The sequence below is a fragment of the Felis catus genome, chromosome D1 (genome assembly GCF_018350175.1).
Source record: "Felis catus isolate Fca126 chromosome D1, F.catus_Fca126_mat1.0, whole genome shotgun sequence".
Taxonomy (NCBI): domain Eukaryota; kingdom Metazoa; phylum Chordata; class Mammalia; order Carnivora; family Felidae; genus Felis; species Felis catus.
The window spans coordinates 68370300-68394574 of record NC_058377.1 but is presented as its reverse complement, the minus strand read 5'-3'; the positions used below and the strand labels follow the sequence as shown (position 1 = coordinate 68394574).

The 24275-nt window shown below is 48.5% G+C and overlaps 2 protein-coding genes across 3 annotated transcripts in view; one reads left to right on the top strand and one right to left on the bottom strand.

The window, feature by feature from the left end:
- Window positions 1-15470, top strand: part of DKK3 (dickkopf WNT signaling pathway inhibitor 3) — a 46823-nt gene extending 31353 nt beyond the window's left edge. The window contains exons 5-8 of the mRNA XM_019812064.3: window positions 10538-10630; window positions 11746-11890; window positions 12832-12988; window positions 13910-15470. Of these exons, the coding sequence (XP_019667623.1) occupies window positions 10538-10630; window positions 11746-11890; window positions 12832-12988; window positions 13910-14129 (615 nt within the window). The 3' untranslated portion in view covers window positions 14130-15470. The remainder of the gene's footprint in view (window positions 1-10537; window positions 10631-11745; window positions 11891-12831; window positions 12989-13909) is intronic.
- Window positions 15471-19215: 3745 nt separating this feature from the next.
- Window positions 19216-24275, bottom strand: part of USP47 (ubiquitin specific peptidase 47) — a 106884-nt gene continuing 101824 nt past the window's right edge. For both annotated transcript variants that reach the window (XM_006937103.5, XM_003993002.6), the window contains 4 exons: window positions 23818-23948; window positions 21778-21825; window positions 21556-21686; window positions 19216-20727 (listed from right to left, as the gene is read on the bottom strand). In XM_006937103.5, the coding sequence (XP_006937165.1) occupies window positions 20553-20727; window positions 21556-21686; window positions 21778-21825; window positions 23818-23948 (485 nt within the window). In that variant the 3' untranslated portion in view covers window positions 19216-20552. The remainder of the gene's footprint in view (window positions 20728-21555; window positions 21687-21777; window positions 21826-23817; window positions 23949-24275) is intronic.

The window sequence follows — 24275 nt, the reverse complement described above, 5'->3', positions numbered from 1 at the left end:
GAGGGCGCAGTGGCGCCCCCTGTGATTGGAAAGCACAAGGGGGGGTGGGCTGTATCCCCCAGTGGATGGGAGAGACAGAGCAGCTAGGAAAGTTGGGGTTCACTTGCACGATTTGTGCCTTTCCTGGTACCAGGGATTGTGCCCCCCTCTTCTGTTGGGGATCTTCTTACCCCGGAAGGAAATGCTCACGGGTGGAGGGCAGGGCTGGCTGGGAAGGGCAAGGCCCCACAGGCTTCTGGATCCTGGCTCCCATTCCTTGTCTGACCTAGCTAGGAGCCAGCAGGTCTAGGTTCACATTCCAACCTTGCTGCTCACAAGCTGTGCGGCTTTGGGCAAGTGTCTTGAGCTTTCTGTGCCTTTGTTTCCTTATCTATAAAACAGAAATAATAAAAGTACCTCTCTCAGCGGATTGTTGTGGAAATTACATGAGTCAGCATCTAGGGTGTAGGACAACTCTGGTGTACAGGAAACATGAGAAGTCCAGAAGCTGTGCCTGCACGCACAGCCCCTGATGGACGGGCCGGACTCCTGGTGGTCCTCTGCTCCCAGCTGACGGCCCAGCGTCAAGAGGGGCTCCCCGATGTCCTTGCTGGCTCATCCTCATGGGTATCTTTGAGGCCACCCTTTTCTGTGGCCACTGGTCCCTCCTTTTCATCCTCCTTCTGCCCAAGGCCAATCTCACTGTCTCTCCTCCAAGAAACACTCCTGCTGAACTGATAGATTTGGCAGATGAAACACAAGATGTCTAACACGAAAGTAACTTTTAGTCTAAGTCTGTCCCATGCAATATTCGGGGCCTACTGTACGAAACTATTCTCCACATATCCGAAATACGGATTTCAGATTCATCCTGTATTTTAATTTGCTAAATCTGGCGGTCCTACCACTGCGAGGCCCCAAAACTAAGGGGTCTCATGCGGGTCCAAGCAAGGAGACAGTGGTGGGGGTCGGTGGGACTGAGTCCTTTCCTCAAACTGGGGGACCTGGGGGGTGCTGCAGTCCTGGCTGCTGCGACGTTGTTGGTGCTTTGGGACCCGGAGTTCCTGGCAGGCTCCTGATGACTTGAGCAGGAGGCACCTTCTGCGTGTAGAGCGCCGACTGTGTCCTAGATGTGTCTGGCAAAGGTCAGACCCAGGCGAGGCCCAGGGGTCCCACCCCACTGTCTGTGGGGGTGGGGACGGTGCAGACCCCAAGACCCCAGGAATGGTGTGGGGTGTGCAGAGGGCTCCCCGCACGGTTTCTAACGTTGGTGGGGCGATGGTGCTCAGTTGGTTAGGGAGAGCTCGGGCACAGGAAGGAATTTCCTTTGGAATTAAATACGGGCGTGACTTTGACAGGGGAAACCTCACTCAGGCCTAAAGAATGTGCTGGGAAGTTCTGAGTGTGAGGCTGGCCGTCTCCCTCGGCTGGCAGCACGACAGGGCCCCGGGTGGAGGAAAGGCTTTTGTCTGGAACACCCCGTCTCCAGCCCTGAGGACCACTGGTGGGTGTGAAGGCTCCCTGGGCGGCTGGAGCAGCGAGGAGGCTGCCAGAGGGCCCAGGGTCAGGGGGCTGCATGTGCTGGGGGCAGGGGCAGGAGGAGAACGAGAACTGCAGGACTGTTTCCGGAACCATCCATGGCACTAAAGGGTCGGGAGCAGGTGTTCTCCACAGGTGGTGTGCCCGCCCAGCTGTGGGGTGCAGGCTCCTGTTTCATGGGCTGTGTGACTTGGGGAAGGAAGAATTGGGGGAATGGCCCCAGGAGACCCACGCTTCTGCACACGTTGGAACTTCAGGAAAAGAATGGCTGGCGTCGGCTCCTGGCTCCTGCCTGGGTTTTTCCACAGGGTGATCTCTGCTTCGTGGGTCAGGCCAGAACTCTTGGTGAGGTTTGGGGCCCCCTACCTGTCCTGAGCTGGCTGAAAGTTTCCAGGGCAGGGTCCAGGAGAGGCTGGGGGTGCCCTGCTGCGTTCGAGACCCATGTGTGGTTTATAGGTTCCTGTGACTGGACTGGTTTTAAGGTCAAATAAAGACCCACGGGGCAGGAAAGCCTGATTTGGCAATCTCGTAGAGCTTGAAGGGAAGCTCCTTGCTGATTTCTCATGGCACCTCTCCTGATCTTGCACCAGGGCCCAGCCTTGGGGACCCTGCTGTCCTGCAGAGGCAGCGTCAGGGCCCCCTGCCTGCCTGCTCCCAGGGTCTGACCTATCTCCGTAGAGCACTGGGTTGGGCTCCAGGGTGAAACAGGAGGTGGTCTTATGGTGATGGATGACGAGCCCTGGCTTGACCTGATACTCTGGGCCTTTGCAGTTAGGAGAGGCATTCCATTAATGGGACAAAATGCACCGGCTCAAACTGAAGCTTAGAAGGTTGTTCAAGCCTTTTCATGGCCACCTTTAAGCTCCCGCTGTGAGTTAAGCATTGCAGATGGAGGTGCGCCCTGAGGGGTTACATCCTGGGGCCTGGGCACTGTTCTAAGCAGGTGCACCTGTCATCTCTTAAAAAAAATTTTTTTTAAACACTTATTTATTTTTGAGAGGCAGAGCATGAGTGGGAGAGGGGCAGAGAGAGAGGGAGACACAGAATCCAAAGCAGACTCCAGGCTCTGAGCTGTCAGCACAGAGCCTGACGCAGGGCTCGAACTCATGAACCGTGAGATCGTGACCTGAGCCGAAGTCAGACACTCAACCGACTGAGCCACCCAGGCACCCCACCTGTCATCTCTTTTAATCTGCATGACAACCTCACGAGGTTCACAATTTACAGATAAGCGAACCAAGGCACAGAGAGGCTCAGTAATTTGCCCAAGATCACCCAGCTTGTAAGTGAACCCATAGTCAAGCCCAGGCATGGGCGCCAAACCTGTCTGCCCCTCATGCCACCCCAGGTACACTTGGCACCGGGTGGCCATGAGGGCGTGGGGAAATGAGTAAGCCAGCAGTGTGGCGAGTGCAGGGATGGGGCTGGAGAGGGGAGTGTGGGAGCGTGCACTCCACACAGGGACGGCTCTCCTGTATGCCCCTGACCTTCTGGTGTTGGCAGCCCCCAGTCCTGGGCGGATCAGGACGACTGTTCCCCATGGTCTGCTCTGCTCCACGGGAGCATCTCTGTTCAGGAGGGCCAGAGCTCAGACAATAGCCCCACATGCAGGTGGGTCATCAGTTTATCGCACAGACCATACCATCTGTCATCCTGGGAGCATTCAGGGCCTAGAACCCCATGCTCAGGGCCAGGAAAAGACCACTCACCCAAACCTCAAGTAACAAGTTGGGCCTGGGGTGCCAGAGCCTAGAACTTTCTGGTTGATGGGGGGTGGGGCTCAGCCAGGAAACCATGCTCTGGTCCCTGAGGTTCGACAGCCTTCAGAATATGCCAGTGCCTCCCCACTGGCCTCCTCTCTGTCACCTTCCCCCAGGGAAATACTGACACTCAGGACAGAGGCCGAATGCGGTGGAATCTCCAAGATGGAGAAGATATGGCCGTAGCTTGCTGGGGGCAGGGGCTTGTGTTGGATTCCTAAGGGAACAAAGCACCTCAGCCTGGGTGACTCAGATGTATTCTCTTTCAGTTCTGGAGGCTAGGAGTCCCAGGTCGAGGTGTTGAGCCCATTCCTTCTGAGAGCTGTGAGGGAAGGACAGGTCTAGGCCTCTCTCCTTGCTTGTGGATGGCCGTCTACTGTCTCATATCAGCTTTCCTCCATGTGTCTCTGTGTCCAAACTTCCCTTTTATAAGGACACCACGTCCACCCTAATAACCTCATCTTCAGTAACTCATCTGTAATAATCTTATTTCCAAATAGGATCCCCGAGGTACTGGGGTTAGGACTTCGGCGTATGAACTACAGGGCATACAATTCAACCCACGCTGGGCATTTGGAGGCAGCAGGTGCGGTGGGAAGAGTGAACCTTGGCTTGCGCGGGAAGATCTGACAAACTTGGGTTTACATTATCTTGGGTTTTCAAACGCCATCAGTGACTTTGGGCTCTGAGCCTCAATTTCCTTACCTGCAGAATGGAGGTTGAGAAAGAGTTCATCTGTTCATTCTTCCTGTATCCTTTTCGTGAATGGCAGCCAAGCCCATGCTGGGGGGTACGTCATGGGCGCTGACCTCACAGGGTGCTGCGAGGACCGGGGAACCCACTAAGGCTCAAGTGAGTGCTGGCACATAGTAGGTGCTCTCCGAGCATCCACCGCCATCCTCTCCCCTCCAGCCGTGGCGCACAAAGCTCTGGGGATGAGCAAGTTTCTGTCGGTGGAGGACCCCTGGGCCTCCGTTCCGTGTGTCCTCACTCCTTCCCAGGGAAGGAGTTAGGCCTTGGGCTGGAGCAGACACCGTGGATGGCCCTGGTCACGAGAACGAGACGGTCCGGGGCTCCCAAGGAGAGTGGGCAGTGCCCCTGGCCAGGGTGGGAAAGCCCAGCGCGGTAGCACAAGGGCCACAGAGAAGCCCCATGCCGCTCGCCTTGCACGTGTGCTGAGGAAAGCCTGACGGGGCTGCTGTGCTCTTTTCTCCCCACTGCTCTGGGCTTCTGCCTCCTCGGAGCCACTCTCCTCTGATAAACGCTGAACGCAAAATCAAAGACGCAGAACAGCACCTTTGCCATTTTCCACTATTTCATGATCGTGTCGACGCACCGGGGCTGTTTCCAGGCCCGGCATCCTGCCAGATCTCTGGTGTGCTCCCCGCCTGCCCCACCTCCCGCAGCATCTGAACTGAGCCCTGCGGGGCCTCTGGCCAGAGCTTGCTAAATATAGCTCCGTCCTCCTCCAGACTGCACAGACCAGATCCTCGGAATGGCTTCTGTCCTGACGGCCAGCCTCTAGGCTGTTTGTCAGTTGGAGGGAGGAGCGGCACAGACAGGGAGTGGCCAGGCCTGGAGAGGAGCCCCAAAGCCGGGACACTAGCGACCCGAGACCCAGATGCCCAGGGGCCATGGCCTGGGCCCTGAGTTCCTGTCTTCTGTCACTGGGGAGGTGTGTCCCTGGCAGGCTCTGCTGAGCTGTGACTGAGGGACAGGACACTGGTGAGGCTGAAGAAGGAGAAAAATGGTGATCTTCCTAGGAGGTGGAAAGAGCCTGCCTGGAGGGTTGAACTCCTGACTTCACGTCTGAGCTGGGTGACTGGGCGGATCCACCACCTTAAACCTCAGCTTCTTGGTCTGTGAAGTGGGGGTAATAAGACCCTGTTGAGGGGCTTAAAGAGAGTTTGTGCCGAGTGGCAGGCACCGGTGGGCCTGTTGTGCCAGGGCTGTTGCGGCTCTGAAGGACACTCTGTAACATCTCATCCCAGCTGCTCTGTGGCACTCAGGTGACCCCGACAGTCTACACTGCTGTGTGTCTTTAGTTTTGCCTTGGTGTAGCATGGGTTCCCTCTTCTGGTCCTAATGGTCCAAGAGGTACCCCAAGCCCAGAACCTCCACGGCCCCTTAGATAGGGAAGCAGCCAAGCCTTCAGAACTCACCTCCTCAGCCATCCTGCACCTAGCTGGGTGCCGAGGCCCCCTTAAGACGTCGGCCCACATGTGGACAGGGAAGAGGAGCTGGAACTACTAAAGAGAATAAAATCCTGCGGATGCCTGAGTGGCTCAGTTGGTTAAAGCATCAGACTCATGATTCCGGCTCAGGTCACGATCTCACGGTTTGTGGGTTCGAGCCCGCTTCAGGCTCTGGACTGGCAGTGTGGAGCCTGCTTGGGATTCTCTCCCTCTCTCTCTGCCCCTCCCCTGCTTGCCCGCTCTATCTCAAAAAAATAATTTTTTTTTTTTTTTGAGAAAGAATAGGGGCGCCTGGGTGGCTCAGTTGGTTAAGCCTCCAACTTCGGCTCAGGTCATGATCTCACGGTCCATGGGTTCGAGCTCCACATCGGGCTCTGTGCTGACAGCTCAGAGCCTGGAGCCTGCTTCAGATTCTGTGTCTCCCTCTCTCTCTGCCCCTCCTCTGCTCACACTCTGATTCTCTCTCTCTAAAATAAATAAACATAACAAAAGAAGAAAAATTTTAAAGTAGTAAAATCCTGGATTTCTCAGCTCCAGACTTGGCTCTACTTAGGAGGCACCAACCCATGTCCACCACACTCCCCACCTCCCATCTACTCAGTTTTAAGATGGGAGGACCTGACCTGTTCCCAGGATACTTGGGACCTTGCCTCCTGCAGTTAAGGAGTCTTTAGTGGAGACACTTAAACTAACAACTGTTAGGATCAGGCATAAGGCAGGGTAAAGATAGGAGTCAGAGGCTAAAAAATTTTAGCAGTCAAAGGCTTTATTTGGGAACTAAGGTCTCAGGCAAGGTTCCGTGACTCAGGGAGAGAGGGAGAGGAGTCAGGGAAGTCGCCCCCAGGTGTGGTGGGGTGGGGTTTTTAAGCTGCAGCGGTTCTGGGTTTAGGTCCGGGTGGGCCTTTTTCGCGTCAGGTCGTGCTGTCGCTCGGTGATTGGTTGACCTCCAATTCGTTCTGGCAGCTACTAGGGGCTTTTGGTTGGGTTGCGCTGGCAAGATGGCCGTCCCCTCTACTGTGGTTCCAAGGACATCCTAACAACAACCTTCTACGGAAAGCCTGATCTTCATACAAGGAGAAGCCACTCTGCTCCAGGAACTTTACTCCTATTGGGTGTACAGGTCACTGCCCATGGATCTGACACTCTCTGGATAGAGATAAGTCAGGACTAGATAGCGAAATCCTCAAGTGTTTCCAGGGATAGAAACAGAGAGTTGCTGGTAGAGACAGCAGCCCCTGTTTAGACTTTCCTTCCGACAAGCTGGTCCCCTGGCAGGGGGGTTAGTGCTCCATGGGGATAAGGCATCAGATGGGCATGGGCTGTCCAGCTTTGTGTTGCTATGGCCACCATTTACAGAGCACTAACTCAACACAGCAGCCCTGTGAAGTGGGTCCTGTTATCACCCTCATTTTCAAAAGAGGTTGAATTAATATCCCAAGGTCACACAGGTACTCAGTGAAAAAAACCAGGATTCAAAGTTTGTGCTTTTTTGCCTTTATGATTTCTTCACACCTTGGACTTCCAGGGTTTCCAGGATGATCACAGTTCTTAAAGAATAGTCGCCAGGGCTGCTGAGAGGACATACCCACAACCAACAAGCTGCCGGATTATTAGAACAAAAGCACCCGGCTTTCTCCAGGGGAAGTCATGCTGAACTAACTTACCAGAGCTCTCTGGTAGTTAGCAAAAACATGTCAGCAAAGGAAACCTGTAGGTTTAGTGTATTGAGGCTTTTCAGAAGTGTTTGGCAGTGTTCCGTGCCAAAAATATTTTCATATCTGGAAGAAAATGAGTTACTTTGCTGTGGCTTTGCAGGGAATGCTTTGTCATTAGGGTAAGGAAGATATTCCAAAGGATACATGTGCACCCCTCCTGATGGAGATTGGTAAATAGCAGTGCCTCCCAGGGATTGGTGCTAGTAAGGTTGTAGTTCATATATACATATTTATTTTTTTTTTAATATGAAATTTATTGTCAAATTGGTTTGCATACAACACCCAGTACTCATCCCAACAGGTGCCCTCCTCAATGCCCATCACCCACTTTCCTCTCCCTCCCACCCCCTATCAACCCTCAGTTTATTCCCAGTTTTTAAGAGTTTCTTATGGTTTGCCTGTACATATTTTTTAAATTAAAGATCTGGAAGAGGAAGCATATATAGAGGAAAATTCCAAGTCTGCAGGATTCTTGGGAAACGGGAAGCCAGATTAATGGAATATGTATGTTTTTTGCTTTGGTTCCCAAATCCTTGCTAATGATCGCCATTTTGTTGGCCTGATTGCCACAGTAACAATCAAGGGGTTTCATCCATTCCACGCTTAACTATCGCGTGCCCTCTATATGCCAGGCACCGTGCTGGGCACAGGCATGGATCGCACAGTTATTGTGCTTCACAAAAGTGGAATTCTGCAGGTCCTCCATTTGTTCTTTTTATTTCTTGAGCCATTGTAAACAGTGCTACCGCATTCTTTGTAATGTCCGCCCTCTGGCATTTCCCGAAGAAGTGACCACATATACGATCATTTAATTTGTTCCCTCTCATTGGGCTTTCACATTATTTCTGGATTACAATAAAATAACAGTATAGCCTTAAACATTCCTGTATTCCAGGACGCCTGGATAGTTCAGTCAAGTAAGCATCTGATTCTTGATCTCAGGTCTTGATCTCATGGTCATGAGTTCAAGCCCCACATTGGGCTCTGCCCTGAGAAAGAAGCCTACTTAAAAAAATAAAATCCATGGGGCACCTGGGAGGATCAGTCGGTTGAGCCTCTGACTTCACCTCAGGTCATGATCTCATGTTTGTGATTTCATGCCCCTCATCAAGCTCACTGCTGTAAGCACAGAGCCTGCTTCAGATCCTCTGTCCCCCTCCCTCTCTGCCCCTCCTCTGCTTGCACTCTCCCTCTCTCTCAAAAACAAATAAACCCTTTAAAAAATAAATCCCTGTGCTCTGATATTTGTCCATATGAACAAGTGTTTCTGAGGATAATCATCTGGAAGAGAAATTAGGAGGTCGGGAGATACACATTTAAATTTTTTTTATAGAAACTGATGAATTGCCTGCAAAAAACATCCAGCTCAGTTTTAATTACCCCCAAAGCATCTGGCAACGCCAATTTTCTCAAATCCCTACCAACATGGGATATTATAATGTTTCCTATCCCTGCTGTAACAGCCATAAATTTGGTGGTTTTACAACAATATAAATTGGTCATCTTATGGTTCTGGAGATCAGGAGTCCCACTCGAGACTCACTGGGCTGAAATCTTAAAGAGTATCAGCAGGACTGAGATCCTTCTGGAGGCTCTAGGAGAGATAGATCCTTAGCCCATGGCCCTCTTCCATCTTCAGAACCAGTGAAGTCTGGAGTCTTTCTCACGTGGCATCACTCTGACACTGACCCTTCTTCTGCCCCCCACCTCTCCATTTTCAAAGCCCCTTATGACATTGAGCACACCTGGATAACCAGGAGTCTCTCCTTACCATCAGGTCAGCTGACTAGCAGCCTGAATTCCACCTGTGTCCTTAATTTCCCCCTGCCTTGTAATGTGACGCGTCCCGGGTTCCAAGGAGTCGGACATTTGGGGAAGGGGTATTTCTCTGCCTACCACAGATATCATCAACCTTTTTAATTGGGTCCATTCTAAGTGAAAACATGGTATCCTGCTCTTTTAAGTCACATTTTTTCAAGTGTGAGGTTGAACATCTTTTTCTGTGTGAAGAGGCAGAAGGGTTTTTGTTTTCGTAAGTTGTCTGTGTCTTTTGTCTCCTTTTCTGTTAGTTTTTTTTTGGGGGGGGGGGCAGGGGGTTGTTTTCAATGGAGTTAGAAGTTCTTGAGGGTAAGGACTTTTTCGTATTCGTGTTTACATCCCAGTGCCTCAAGACATGGCCAGATTCAGAGAAACTACTCCCTGCCTGTTGGCTCTCCTTTCTTCTCTCCCACCCCATTCTCTTGCTTCTCTGCTTTGGAAGCAGTGCCTGGACCTGGATGCTTCTGGCTGAGCCGAATGTGTCTAGGAGCGGGTGGTGGTCTTATGGCTTACTTACAGCGCCGTGGACTTCTCAGGCCGTGACAGGCTCTGGGGTTCAGACAGATTGGGGGCACAGCCCATGACCCAACCCTGCGCTGAGGCAGCCCTCTGCCCCTTTCTGAGCCTGTTTTCTCACCTGTAAAAACCACGATGGTGGCATGCTGGCATTTTAGGGTTGCTGGTATGGAACAGGACAAATATTGACCCCTCCTCTTGAGAGCAAGGACCCCTCTCGCAGAGCTGCCCCACTTGCCATGGGGAGGCCAGGAGGAAGCCCTACTAGGAGGACCCGGCAGGGTGCCAGCCCCAGGGGTGCTCCATGCCCCCTGATCCACCTCGTGGCTCCGCCCGACAGCAGGTAGAGATGACTTTCCCTGCCTCTGACCTAGAAACGGAGGTGCAGAGAGGCCACGGGGCCCCAGACGGCGTGGCTAGTTTGGTGTAAGGGGACTCTTCCCGACCAGCCCGCTCCCACGGCCTCCCTCTCTCCCCCGCTTCTCCAGCCAGCTGGGCTGCAGGTCCCATGCCAGCCGCCCTCCTTCCTTTGGAAGCTAGCAACTGCCCTTGCCTGGCAGCCCCAGACCCGGGACTCTGAGGAGGGGGGCCACGGGAACCCTCTGCGGCCCTTTCCTTCATGGTCAGCAGCCTGGGCTCCAGCCCCTCCTGTGCAGCCGCCTGGGGCTGGAACTCATTAGCTCTTTTATTAAATCCATCTGCTCTGCTTGGAGATGGCCCCGAGTCTCCGTGCTCCCCGCCCTGGGTATGTGAGGCGGGGGCTGCACACAGATGCCATTGTGTGAACTGGGTCGGCGTCCTGGAGGGCAGAGGCCCAGGCGCCCTGTGTGGGCGAGGGCCCCGCCCGGCCTGGAGGGTGTGGATACTGAGGAGCAGGAGTCCACATGGCCGTGGAGTGAGGGGGAGTCTGGAGAACCCTGAGCCGGGGGGGGGGGGGCGTGCTGGGATAAAATGGGACACTGCGGGTTTGCTGCTCTGCCTTCCGCTGATGAAGCCACCCCCTCCCCCTCCCCAGGAGTGCATCATTGACGAGGATTGCGGGCCCGCCAGGTATTGCCAGTTTGCTAGCTTCGAGTACACCTGCCAGCCTTGCCGGGACCAGCAGACGGTGAGTGTGCCCAGAGGCGTCTGTGGCTGCAGCACTGGGTCTTGGGGGCTGGGCTGGGTCCCAGAGAAGGAGACCTGGGGCAGAAGCCTTCCCGGAAGTCTTCTGTGGGGCTTTTAACCATGTCCGTGCTTGGAAGAGCCTCTCCATGCGGCCCAATGGGGCTGACTCCTGGAGTGACAAGGAGGCCATCTGCAGACCTGCCACCACCCTCACTTGCCACATGATCTCATGGGTGACAGAGGAGGGAGGGAAGGCGGGGACCGGGTACCTGTCATTCCCCCGGGGTAGACCCATCCCCGTAGATGCTGCCAGTGACACTATTGCAGCCCCCACCCCCCACCCTCCAGATCTTTCTCCCCATCTGCCCAGAGAGGGCGGAGGGAGGGCCGGAAGAAGCCAGAGGACTTCCCTGATAGAGATTCCACAGAGAAGCACGAAGCCAGGGAAGCGGGGACTCCCTCCACCCAACAGATGTTTTGGACAAAGCCATATGGGCTCATTGACTTTTCTTGTCCTTTTTCATTACTGAGGCAGTAATAACACAGCATGATAACAAGTTTGGAAAATAGAGGGCTTCTTCCTCCCCTGTCTGGTGCCAGCTGTGGTCAGGCAGCTGCAGGTGTCCCTCCAGCCTGCCACCTCCAAGTGTGACTGTGGGGCCCCGGTGTGCTCCGTGCTTGTCAGTCCCGCGTGCAGCTCCAGACTGTGGCACCCCCACGCCCTCCCCATCCAGATGGCCTTCCGGGCTTGGGCCTGGATTTAGTCAGCTGTCGAATCAGGCTGCTGCCTGCAGCTGTGGGCCATAAGCCACATTCCTTCCTGACCTAGGCGCCTAATAAAAAGGAGGCAAGGCACAAGTCTGTGGGGGACACACTACGTCCTTTGCAAAATCTCAAGCTACATAGGAAATACTCCAGATACGTGACTCACCCCAGATGCCATCTTTCCAGTGTTCTCCCATCTCTGCTCCCTTAACTTCCACTAAAAGCCCCCCAAGCCTCAGACCTCAGTTGCCTCCTCTGTATAATGGGAGCATGTGGTTAATCCACTTGTGGCATTTTCAGGGCTGGGGACAGTGACAGTACGTGAGCCAGCATGCTGTTGTTTGCCCGCAGCTCTGCACCCGGGACAGTGAGTGCTGTGGAGACCAGCTGTGCGTCTGGGGTCACTGCACCAAGGCAGCCACCAGAGGCGGCAACGGGACCATCTGTGACAACCAGAGGGACTGCCAGCCTGGGCTGTGCTGTGCCTTCCAGAGAGGTGGGTGGGCTCTCCACTGGGTACGGGGCAAGCCCTGTCCCAAGCTCCGCCATCCTGGTCTTCCTGGGGCCCCGTCTGTGCCAGACACACCTTTGCAGGGTCCCACCTCCTGGGCAGGCTCCCAAACACTCACTCAGGGTGCATCCCAGCCCCACAGCCTGGCCTGAGGCAGGCCCCCACCTGGAGCGGACCACCAGGTCTTCTGTCTGTGTCTCCTGTTGACACCTAGAAAAGTTAAATCCCTTCAGGATGCATGAGCCCACGGCAGGAGGAACAAGCCCTCTCCACTCTCCACCTCATTTCCCAGGCCCTGAAGGTAGCACCTGGCCCTGTCCTATCCTCTGAGGCTGTCCCCCTTCTAGTCCTGTCTTCCATTTTCACTGGCCCTCGTGGGTGAGGTCGCTCAGGCTCTTCCCTCCTGCAGTGTTTCTGAAAATGTCTCCTTCAGCTGCCTCCCCAGCTCGGCCTCTGCAGCCCCCAGCCCGCCTGGTACCTTCTGTCCCAGCCATTTTCCTCCAGGTCGGCGCTCCGTGTGGCTCCTCTGGCAGCTGTGGTTGCTCTGTTCTGTCTCATCAGACTCCTCCGTTTCCCTTCCAAGGCTTCCCCCAGGCCACAGCCAACCCCAGGCCTCTGTTGCTGCTGTGTCCCAGCCTTGAGGGCCTTTCTTACACTCTTTATTTCTCCAGACCTTTGGCCTCAAAACCGAGCACAAGCCCCCCCTCTCCAGGCAGTCCTCCCTAACTGCTCCAGCCTTCCAGACTCATTCCCTCCACAGCCCATTCTGCCATTTTGTTTCTTCTCATTTCACCTCTTTAATTTTAACCTCCACTTCGAGGTGGAGGGGCTGGAAAGTTGGGGCTCCACCCCATTTCTCTGCTTCCTTCTGTGGTACCTGCCTGCTTGGCGCTGGGCACACAGGGGTGACTTTCCCCTGGCCCTAGGTCTCTTGTTTCCTGTGTGCACACCCCTGCCCGTGGAGGGTGAGCTGTGCCATGACCCTGCCAGCCGGCTTCTGGACCTCATCACCTGGGAGTTAGAGCCTGATGGAGCTCTGGACCGATGTCCGTGTGCCAGTGGCCTTCTCTGCCAACCCCACAGGTGAGGCCCCACCTGCCCTCCCTGTTAGAGGTTGAGAGCAGATGAGATGCCACCTCTGATCTCAGGAGCAGAGGGGTGATGTGGATTTAGTTCAGGGTAGGTTTAATTTGAGGTGTCCTTGGGTCTTCTGGATGGAGCATCTGATAGCAGTCAGATCTATCGTTCTGGGGCTCGGGAGAAGGTGTGGCCAGGGGTACAGGTGCGGAGCTCATCCGCACGGTGGTTGAAGCCTCATCATGAATAGGTGACCAAGGGAGATGGTGTAGAGGCAGAAGAGCTCCCGCCTAGGACCATCACCGTGAAGGACAAGCTGAGAAGTTGCTGGCAGAGATGACTGAGAAGGCACAGAGGTAGAAGGGAAACTAGAGAGTGGGCCACCAAATTGGAGGGCACCACTGATGGTGTCATAAGCTGCTGAGAAACCGTGAAGAAGAGGTGTGGCCTCTGTGCAGTCACTCTCAACCTTCCCTCCAGCAGATCCCAGGGTGGCCGGGCAGACAGATAGAACTCCCTGGCCCTGTCTCGTGATATGACAGGCTCCATCCCGCCGTCAGGAATTGTTCCCACCAGGAGGCCCAGATGGGCAGGGGGCTGAGAGGGGTGACACATTGCCATGAACTGTCGGGCCCCCAAGTCCTCAGGGCCTGCCCCAGAGAGTCTCACAGGAAGACAGACCTCCATCAGAGGTGTGCAGCCATCCCTCTAAAAGTGGCCTTCCCTCAGCAATGTTTGTTAAAGTAAGATGTGGACAGGAAGGTGAGACTCCACTGAGATCTTAGCGGAGGGGTGAAGGTGAGTTCCAGGCGCGGGGCCTTTGCTTTCCTGCTTGGGTCTCCCCGTGTTGATGAGTCCAACTTCACACGCCCTCCCCCTGCGGGGACACATGGCCCTCGGCTGAGTCCCTGCCCGGTCTCTCCCTAGCCACAGCCTGGTGTACGTGTGCAAGCCGGCCTTCGTCGGGAGCCGTGGTGAGGACGGAGAAAGCCTGGTGCCCAGAGGGGCCCCCAACGAGTACGAAGATGGCAGCTTCATTGAGGAGGTGCGCCAGGAGCTGGAGAACCTGGAGAGGAGCCTGTCTGTGGAAATGGCTCTCGGGGAGCCCGGTGCTGCCTCTGAGCTGCTGGAGGGAGAAGAGATTTAGACCCAGGCTTGTTTTGTGGGTAGACATGCAATAGAAATAGCTAATTTATTTCCCCAGCTGTGTCCTCTAGGTGTGGGCTTTACCGGGCTTTTTTCCACGGCCTCTTCCCAGTACATGTTCCCTCTGGCTTGAAACAAAATGAGGTGCTGTGTATTTGCCCAACACCCCCCCAGACTGTGCACGGTTCCCGTGCCTGGGGAAGATGGGGGTGTATGGGAGGGTGGAGGGCTGCTAAACTGGTCCAGATCATTGGCTGCTTTGCCTCTGCTGGTTGGCACCTGGCACATTTCATTTTGTTCTACATCCCTTGGAGAATTGTTGGAGGGGAGGCAAGGGGAAAGGATGCAGATTTCTCCATGATGGGTTTTGGGGAAATGTTGACTCTTACACATGTGGAGAAGAGTGCCCTGCTTTGCAAACGTAAACCTGGTGAAAATGTAACAAGTGGCTTTTCCACGCATTTCTTCCCACAGGCACAGGCAGGCTGTGCCTTCAGCTGCTGTGGGTGACGTGTTCTGTGCACTCTGTGTTCCATGTGTCCCTGTTCTTTCATCAGTGTTACTCGGCTCCTACCTCTGTGCCAGGGGAGCAGTTCTGCATCACTTGCCAGTCCGGTGAGGAGGGTGGTGGTCTCCCCATCTGTCAGGATTTTGGTATCTCATAGACATCAAGTTGCTTGCCCAAGTCACACAGCTAGTGAAGATCAGAGCAAGATGCACCCAGGTGTGATTCTAAGCCCAGTGCTCTCCCCACCAGCCTCAGGGCCACGGAAAGCACTCCGTAAAAGGAGGGAGGATGGGTTTTTGTTTGTTTTTGAGGCGTATCTGGAAGTAAGGCCAACCTAGTTCACTGTAAGATTAAACTTCTACTGGTAGAAATAGCATTCTCCTCAGTGTGGGGGTGGCCATCATTCTAGTGGAGACCAGCGATATTGACGCTGTCCCCCTATGGCAGTTAGTTATGTTAGTGACTTTGAAAGTACTACGATTGGTGCATAAGATATATGTTAACTTGTCAGAAACAGTGATTGTAGGGCCAGGATTATAAATGAAATTTGCAAAATCACTTACCAGCAACTGAAGACCATTATAAATCACGTGGAGAAAATCAAACCAAGCAAGGCTCTATGAAATATGGTTGTAACATCGACACTGAGAGCACTGGACTGGATGCTATTCTGCAAATGGTATTTTCAGGTGCCATTGACTGTTTCCATCATGTATTCATCCAGAGTTAAATTTTAAAATTGCACATGATTGTATAAGCATGCTTTGAGTTTTAAATTATGTATAAACATCTATGTTGCATTTAAAAATCAAGCATAAATCACTTAGACGACTCCTTTATAGTTCTTGGATGTCTTCTTTCTTTTGACTTTGAGTAAATAAAATGGGAATGATCTGCATTGTCCAAAAACAAACAAAACCAAAAAACTCTTCCACGTAAGTGACTTTAACATTCAAGTGAAGCACACCGGTTTTAGCATCAAAATATTTTAGAAATGTTCACTGCTTTTGTAAGGCATTAGTCTTAAGAGTGTCAATACTTCACTGTCTTCTGAAAGAGTAAATGGAATGTATATGACTCTTCTTTCCACTCAAATGCGGTTCTGGGCCAGAATATAGATCTTCAGAGACTATAATAATAAGACAATATATTAAGGTCCGCTGGGGGAGGGGGCAGGCACCGGATTAGGCAGTCTACCTCTGTCATCTCTAATCTTCATTGAATCCACGAGTATTTTTTCATTTAGCAGATGAAAAAAAACGGAAGCTCAAAAATATTAAGGGATAGTGCTAAAAGTCAAATAAAAAATCTAGTACAGTAGGCCCAGGATATACTGATGATTTTAAGATCAAATATAGAGCTGATCTCTACTCTGTCAAAAGTCACCAGGACCACTCTACATCCTTCCTACTCAACAGGTACTGACGGAGAGCCTACTCAGAACCAGGTGCTAAGATCTACTGTGGGGCTGCCAGGTTGAGCCAGATAGGGTCCCTACCCTGGGCGCATCACAGCCTCATGAGAGATACACATTAAACCCAGCACCCACCAAAGCAGTCAACCCAATGTCAGAACGGTGATGGGAGCCCCAGAGAACACTCAGCTGCATGGGAATTGGCTCTCAGAGATCAGAGTTTATCAGGTGATCAGAAGGAACAGGAAAGGGCATTCTGAGCCAGGGCAGAGGAAGAGAGGCGAGAAAAAGGGCTGGCACATAGAGGAAACTGCAAGTAATTCACAGCGCCTGGAAGGCAAGGTGAATTTGAACAAGCGTGTGGAAACGAGGCTGAAGATTATTTTGTTCGGCAAAAATTTTGAGTTCCTACTGCGCCAGGCCCTACCTGCATGAGTACCAGGAGACCATGGTACATAAGATAAAGCTAAGTCCCTCCCTCACAGAATTTATGTGCGGATCCACCCTGCTTCCCTGTCCTCAGAGCCCACTTCCAGTGGGAGACTGCATTTGACAGAACACATTTGGCACCATTACTGGAAAAACAGAACCACTGCGTATTTCTCTCTCAACAAACCGGTACTCCTTAATTAAATGGGTTACTTAAGCATTATAAAAGAGGCTGAACACTCAGTTCACTGGGGAAAGAGGCAGGTTGGGAGCAAAGAAAGCGGAAAGGAAGTATGTTCCCCACTTCTCAGGCAAGGCTGTAAGGTCCACTAATCAATCATTCCTGGCCTGGTCAATTCTCAGGCTCTGACCAGTCAGAAGACCTGTTTCTCCAGGAAAGATGAGCTGGTGAGGGGATGAAGAGGCGTGCTGTCACGGGGAAGGGGCAGAGCATTTCTCCCCAGTGCTTTTTTGCCCTCCTAGCTTGGCCCCTAATGATCGCTGTGTGCTTTTCTGAATGGTCACACACACTTTCACGCACTCTTGATCTTGTCAAGTATTCTTGTTTCTAAAAGCTGACTTTTGAAAATTAACACCAGAACTAATCAGGTGGTCACATAGCACCCTTCTTCCCCACAGGAATGGCACTGAAGGAGCACCTTTGATGACATGTACTCCTAGTCTAGATGGCTATAAGCTTTATTTGGGCCATGAACTCCTTTGCAAACCTGATAAAAAAAATATTTTACTAGGCCCCTAGAAAACTATACATTCCACACAATTTTGCTTTTAAAAATGTAAATTGCCTTATAAGGCTTCTGACTGCTAATGACTAAAATATTGCCTTGTTTTTCAAAAACTACACAGACTTTAGATGGAATAGTTTTATTTAGCAAATAAAAAAAAGCTGCTTCAGATTATCTTCTATTCCATATACTCTAGACTACAATTTGTTAAGTCACAAGTGCAAAAGAGCTGGTTAGGGTCTTGATGCTAAACAAAGGGACAGAATTCAGCAGGAGAACTAGAGTAGCCAATTGCAAAGGAAATACTAGCAAATGAACCAGAATAAATGATTTTATTGTATTCCATACATTCACAGGTCACTTCCAGATTTAGCAACAACACTGATTAGCCATGCTCAGATTCTGTGTACTCATTTAGCTTCGACCATGTAGTAAGTTTTAGCTCTCTCCTGGCCTAGAGAAGGACCACACCACCATTCCTAACCGTGTAGCCTGGCGACGATTTTTCTAGCTGTGGCAGTGCCTCACGGCCCCCTCCCCCACCATTTTCTCAGAATCTCTAAGTACTTCCCATCCGTTATGAAACAGATCGCCAAATACTCTAGTGCAGGGCTCCTTTGCTCTTTTTATCTCATCGTAGCGATTACCCCTTACTTACACCTTGGTTTGACAGGTGGACTTTGAACTAGCAAGCTTCTACAGACCAGCCAGACACAGCACAGTCCTGAAACCATAGCTTCTGCTTCTCTGACCAGAATGCACTCCTCACCTTCAGCACCTGCTTCAGATACGTAGGTACTTGGTTCTCCCACGGCATGCCTCGTTGATGCAAACCCATCTCTCCCATGGTAGAAGCTCTTCAAAATCCTTGTGCGACCTCTGAGGAACGGGGTCACGATTTATTGCATGTGGTCTGTGTCCACCTCAGGAGATTCAGCAGATGAGTGATCACTAGGCCCCGCTGCCCTGCGCTTGGGCAACTGATCCACACTGTTCTGCCTCTTGGCTCCTGCCTCAAGTGATTCTCTGAATCTGAGGGAGGTGGATCACATTAACCACCCTCGCATAAATTACTGCGCCCATCACCACAAACTGAGTTTGAACAGTTCGTCGCTCCCTTTACTGAAATGGTCAAAGTGCAACACCGTGCTCTCACTCTATCAGGCACTGAAAAGCAGGAAGCTTCAACTTTTTTTCTATAATGAGATCTATTTTCTTCACTCTTGGTATTTGTAGTATGCCTGTAATCAGCAGCAGCAAACACAAAACAAAAAGCAGGGCAGAAGGCACAGAATGCGGAGCAGGTGTGAGAACTTTACCGTTTACTCTTAAAGGAACACGAAACCAAACCAAACCAAGCCCAAAGCCTGTTTTGTTGACAACTGGCCTCTCCTGCTCCACAGAGTCAGTCCTCAAACGCAGAAACTCGAATTATTAACCCCTAAATTCCAAGTAAGTAGGCCTGTATCAGAACCAAAGAGTTGTCATGTCACACCAGAAAATCCAAGTGACTGGAAAGACAATTCACTGCACATGCTTCCAAGAAGCAGAGGAGACTGTAAGAACGCCAACCCCCTAACGCAGACTCAGAACAGTACTTAGATGAAATTTAGCAGAATGCACACAGTTTACATGGAATAAAAATTAGCCAGAAAAATACCTTAGAAAAGATTTTTCCCCCCTGTGGATTCCAAGAAACTTTAAAGATATTATGGAATTCTCAATCATTATATTCAAACTACAAAGCCAACATCTGCTAATACTATTTTCTAATTATATCTTTCTTAAAAGGAAATAAGGTAAAAATCTGATTTTGAAATATTGACAGGATCCTCCAAAGTATTAACATCTTTTCATCTGAGAACTTTACTGTAAACGTATCTTACAGAAAGAATTATTCAATACTCATTACAAAATATTAAAGAAAATAAATCTATTCTTAACCCAGACTCTTCATCCACAAAAGTTTAATGACTAAAATAACACAACAGAATGAACAAATGTTTTATTGGCATGTTCATCGTTGTAAACAGCATCTGGCATGAAAAAGTTTTACCAAAACCTTTTTAATTGATTTTTATAAATTAGATGGCATTTTCAAAATTTATGTAGAATTGTGTTCATTGAAGTCATATTTAGCAAAGCAAAAACTTGCCCATTCTAATAGACTTTGCAATGAAATCATGTTGACTACATCAGCCTGTGCTATGACCTGACTTACTAGCAAGTTTTTTTCAACACGATGTTAAGACGCTTTCGCAAAGTTAAACTACATGTAACTACAAATCAACTCCAAAAATTAAAGTAGGACTTACAAGGGTTCGAGAAGATTCAAACTTGAAGTAAATCTTCAAAAGTAAATGTACAAAGGAAAAAACTGAAGCCGCTGAACAGAAAAACCTCATTAACAAGGGCAAATACAATTGTATGGGACCCAGCACTGAGGAACCTCACTGAGGATTACATGTACATAGACTGCTATACTCCTCAATGTACACAAATGTACATCATGAATGGTACGTGAAAAGAATAACCATGGGAAATAGTTGAACTGCAATTATGATAACTCAATAGGATCAATTTTATTTACATGCTGAATGAACGAGTGAACCATATTCTCTACATCCATAACTTAAGTACAATCAGTTATAATTACAATATTGCAGCAATTTGAGCTGCTACCTGCTGGGAGCGGTCTAAGGGAAACGTTTTGATGTTCCAGAATAATGTTTTAATACTTTGCAAAAAAATGAAACAAAATAAAAACACAACTTCACAATTCTTTACTGGGTTATGGCTGGTTCTAAGAATTTCTCTCTTCAGCTCCTATTTTTGCTGCTTTCCAAGAGTCAACACACAGTTGCATTTACTTCCAAATTGTCAATGAGGTAATGTGTGTATCAGTGAAATAAACAGAAAATTCATTCATTCATGGCCTTTGCACAGCTTTTATTATGAAGCTATGAGCATCCTGTTTGAGGCTAGTTTTACTAGCGGCTATGTGCACATTTGTCCGCAATAAAAGAAGTGTACTCATTCCCCTTCCCCCTTTCCTAGTAGCAGGTTTCGCTTTTTGTTTTTTGTTTTTATTTTTTTGCACATCCCTTTTCACTTTACAGTACATTTGACTATAGTGCACAACATGATTCCAAGTCAAAACAGTGGCCCATTGGGCACTGAGCTTCTGATTGGTGAAGGGCAGTCCAATCAGTGCTGGTGTCACTGGGTTACCCCTAACCATGTCCGGCCATAACGGCACTACACAGTAGCAGTGAACCATCTAATTAAAACCAAAAATCCCCCAGGGAAAATGCTACACTAGCAGAGTCAGTCTTGAGTCAGATCTTTATTTGGTGCTCCATCCAGATATATTTTTAGTGCTTTCTCTTTCCGAGGTGAGTACGTTACACGATGTCCCGTCTTCTGCAGTCGACTGCTTTCTTTTTTCATCAGTTCATTTCTTTGCTCATCTGTTAACTCCATTAATTCTTCTGTTTTATCCCTACATTTAAAATATTAATTACATATTAGATTGGTATAGCCATCTGCCTTTAGTAACTTACGCTTGAATGTTATAATGCTCCTTGGTAAGAAAATGAAATCTGATTGTCACTGGTGAAGTTAAATAATCTCATACTAAGATGTCCTGGATGGCAAATGTGTTTATTATATTAACACAGCAATGACTTCTAAAAATGGTACAGAAAAATTCCCATGCTATTGTAAGTGTAATAACAGCCACCACTGATTGAACATTTATATATAACATGTACTATGGACAGTTTTGTTAAATGCAGTAGTCCTTGTTCTCAGAAAATCCTGCAAGGCTGACGTCACTGTCACCATTTCACAGATGACGAGGAGTTAGGTAAGTAACAAAGCCTAGTCAGAACTCTTATCTGCCAGGCATCAATGACTATTCTTTTTCCTCCGTATTTGTGCTGGCTCACACAGTAGCCACTTGCTACACGTGCCTACTGAAAGCTTGAGACCTACTGGAAGTGTAACACACACTATTTCTAAGAATTACTGTAAGAAAAAGAATGTATTTTTTTCATGAACAATTTTTGATATTGACTACATGTTGTGATAACATTCTGGATATAATGGGTTAAAATATTTTATTAAAATTAATTTCACCAGTTTTTTTTTTACTTTTTTAAGTGTGGCTACTAGAAAAATTCAAAATGTAATGTGTGGCTCTTGTACTAAATACTGGTCAGGGCTGCTTTATACCATAAAAAAAGTAAAGGTATTTATGGAAAACAAGATACTTATGGACAACAAAAATGTTACATCACTATGAATAACAAATACACTGTAAAGATACCTATAAAATATGACGGCACCATCATCACAAATATAAAGAGGCCAGACATTTAGGGTAGAAACTTTAGGATTCCAGTCCAAATCCTGATGAATATCAAGGACAGAAATATCGCAGGGAAAAGTTCCTCTACCCTAAGGAAAAAGTAAATGAATGAATAAATCATGCTGACAGCCATGTTTATTGAGCACCAGTACCCAAAGGCAAACACTCTCAAGACTTTACCTTAGCAAATTCAATATCTTCCAAAGGAATTCCACTGATTTCACAAAGCTGTAAAAGGAAACATTTTATATGAGTTCATTTAAAAAATAAATTTGCTTAAATAAGTTATCAACCTTTTAACCCACACAGAAATAGCTTGATGTTTTCAAAGATGGAATAAATGTTTGATATAAGAAATTAGAAAAAAAAAAAGCAGAAAGTGAAATCGTCTCTTGTCCACCCTGCAAATACCATGTCCCAGAAATGCCAACTTAGTATATTCCTCCTAGACCTTTTCCTATGTACATATAAACTACATCACATATATGTAAAATGCACAAAATTATATTTATGAAACCTCTCTATATAATACTTTTATATAGCCTATATATAAGAATAGGACACAGAATAACCTCATGATCTTCAACAGCTGAACAATATATCATTTTATTCCCTACCAATGGTCACTGAGCCTATTTTTAATTTTTCTAGTTACAATGCTATACTATATATACCTTCATAAACATCCTTTCATATTTCTGCAAATATTTCTTGAGAATGAATTCTTAGATGTGGACTTGCACATCTGAAAAGCTGATAATGCCAAAGTGAAGCCTGAAACAGTGATGTCAATTTAGCCACCTATCAAAGCTGTATGAGGGGCGCCTGCGTGGCTCAGTCGATTAAGCGTCCAGCTTTTGATTTCAGCTCAAGTCATGATCTCACGGTTCATGCGTATGAGCCCCACATTGGGCTCTGTGCTAACAGTGCAGAGCTTGCTTGGGATTCCCTCTCTCCCTCTCTCTGTGTGCCTGCCCTACTCGTGTGAACGCATGTGCGTGCACTCTCAAAAACATACAGACATTAAAAGAAAAAAAAAAGCCGTGCGATCTTGCCTGTTTCCCCAAACTGACAACTCAAGGCATTTTATTTCCTACACTTTCAGCATTTTAAGAGGTAAAGAATGCTGTTACTGTTTTAACTTGTATTTATTTTTCAATGAATTGCCTATTCAAGTTCTTTGCCTACTTTAAAATTAGATTATTCACCTTTTTCTTATTAATGCAGTAGCTCCATATAAATACGGACCATAATGCTTCATATCTGTTTCAAATATTTTTCCTCTTCCTTGTTTTTTATCTTTGTTTATCGGTTGTTTATTAAAAAAAGAAGAAGAAGAAATTGGAGGGACGCCTGGATAGCTTAGTCAGTTGAGTGTCTGACTCTTGATTTCGGCTCAGGTCATGATCCCAAGGTCATGGAACAGAGCCCTACGTTGGGCTCTGTGCCCCGTGAAAGATTCTTTCTTTCTCTCTCCCCCTTTGCCTCTCTTCTCCAGTCATGCTCTCTCTCTCTAAAATAAACATTTTTTAAATTAAAAAAGAAGAACTGGAGAGGAGGCTGTCTGGAAGGTTTATACTTTTATGTGGTCTTTTCCTTTTTAGTTTCTGGTATTATGCTTACAAAGATCTTTCCGTCTCTAGAACATAAAAATATTTTCAACCTTTTCATCTAGTACATTTAACATTTTATTGTATTTTTATATAAATTTAATATATTTAGAATTTATTTTTGCATTTGGTGTGAATTATGGAAACAAAGTGTTTTTAAGATGCCAATTATCCTAGTACTGCTTATGAATAATTCACCCATTCCCCAGAGAGCCACAGAATTCCAACCTTTAAATTGAAAAATGCAAGAGAGAGCTTCATATAGATCCTTTATTCAATTCCACGCATTTTAAAAAGCGTTTGGCTTTTTAAAATATATACAGCAATTTACTCTAGTAACTTCTGACTAATGCTAATTACTCAGGACAAACTTGATTCAAGTAACTAAAAGCGAGGGGTCCACTTCTGGATGGCCAAAAGCCAATGTAATTTTTCAAAGCATCAGGAGCCTAAGGAAACAAGGAGAGTGTGTGACAAGGTGTCACAAGGTATGAAAGAGACAAAGAAAGAAAGGTTGACACGTGACTATTTGGTACTTACTTCCTAGGTTATCTCTTATGCAACACGGAGAAAAACACATATTAGTTCAATTTATTTCAAATGAACTTACCTTCTCTCGCAGCTCATCAACACTACTGCTTTCCAACACAACCTCCTGGAAGGGATCCAGCTTCATTTCCGAAGGCCTCCACCGTCTTGACAAAACTGCAAGCTGGGACATGGATTTCATCTTCTCCACCCCTATGAAGATGCAAGATTAGGTCATCTTTCTCTTTTCTCTAGAGGCCCATAATTTGACTTTTCCTGTATGGCCTGACTAAACAAGATTTACTTCAAGTGTTCTGCTTAGAAAGTGCACATAAAAGATCCCACTTATCCCAACAAGTTTTTGAGAATAAAATATTTCCTCTTTTCCCTCCAGTCTCTGAAGGTAATTCTTTACTCTTTTGCAAGCTCTCCTTCTACCAGGACTCCTAATTTCACTCCTTCCTGAGTCCTGCTGGCACTGCTCTATCAACTACTCTTTTCTCTGGATTGCCAATCTTTGCTTCTCTACTGGCTACCACC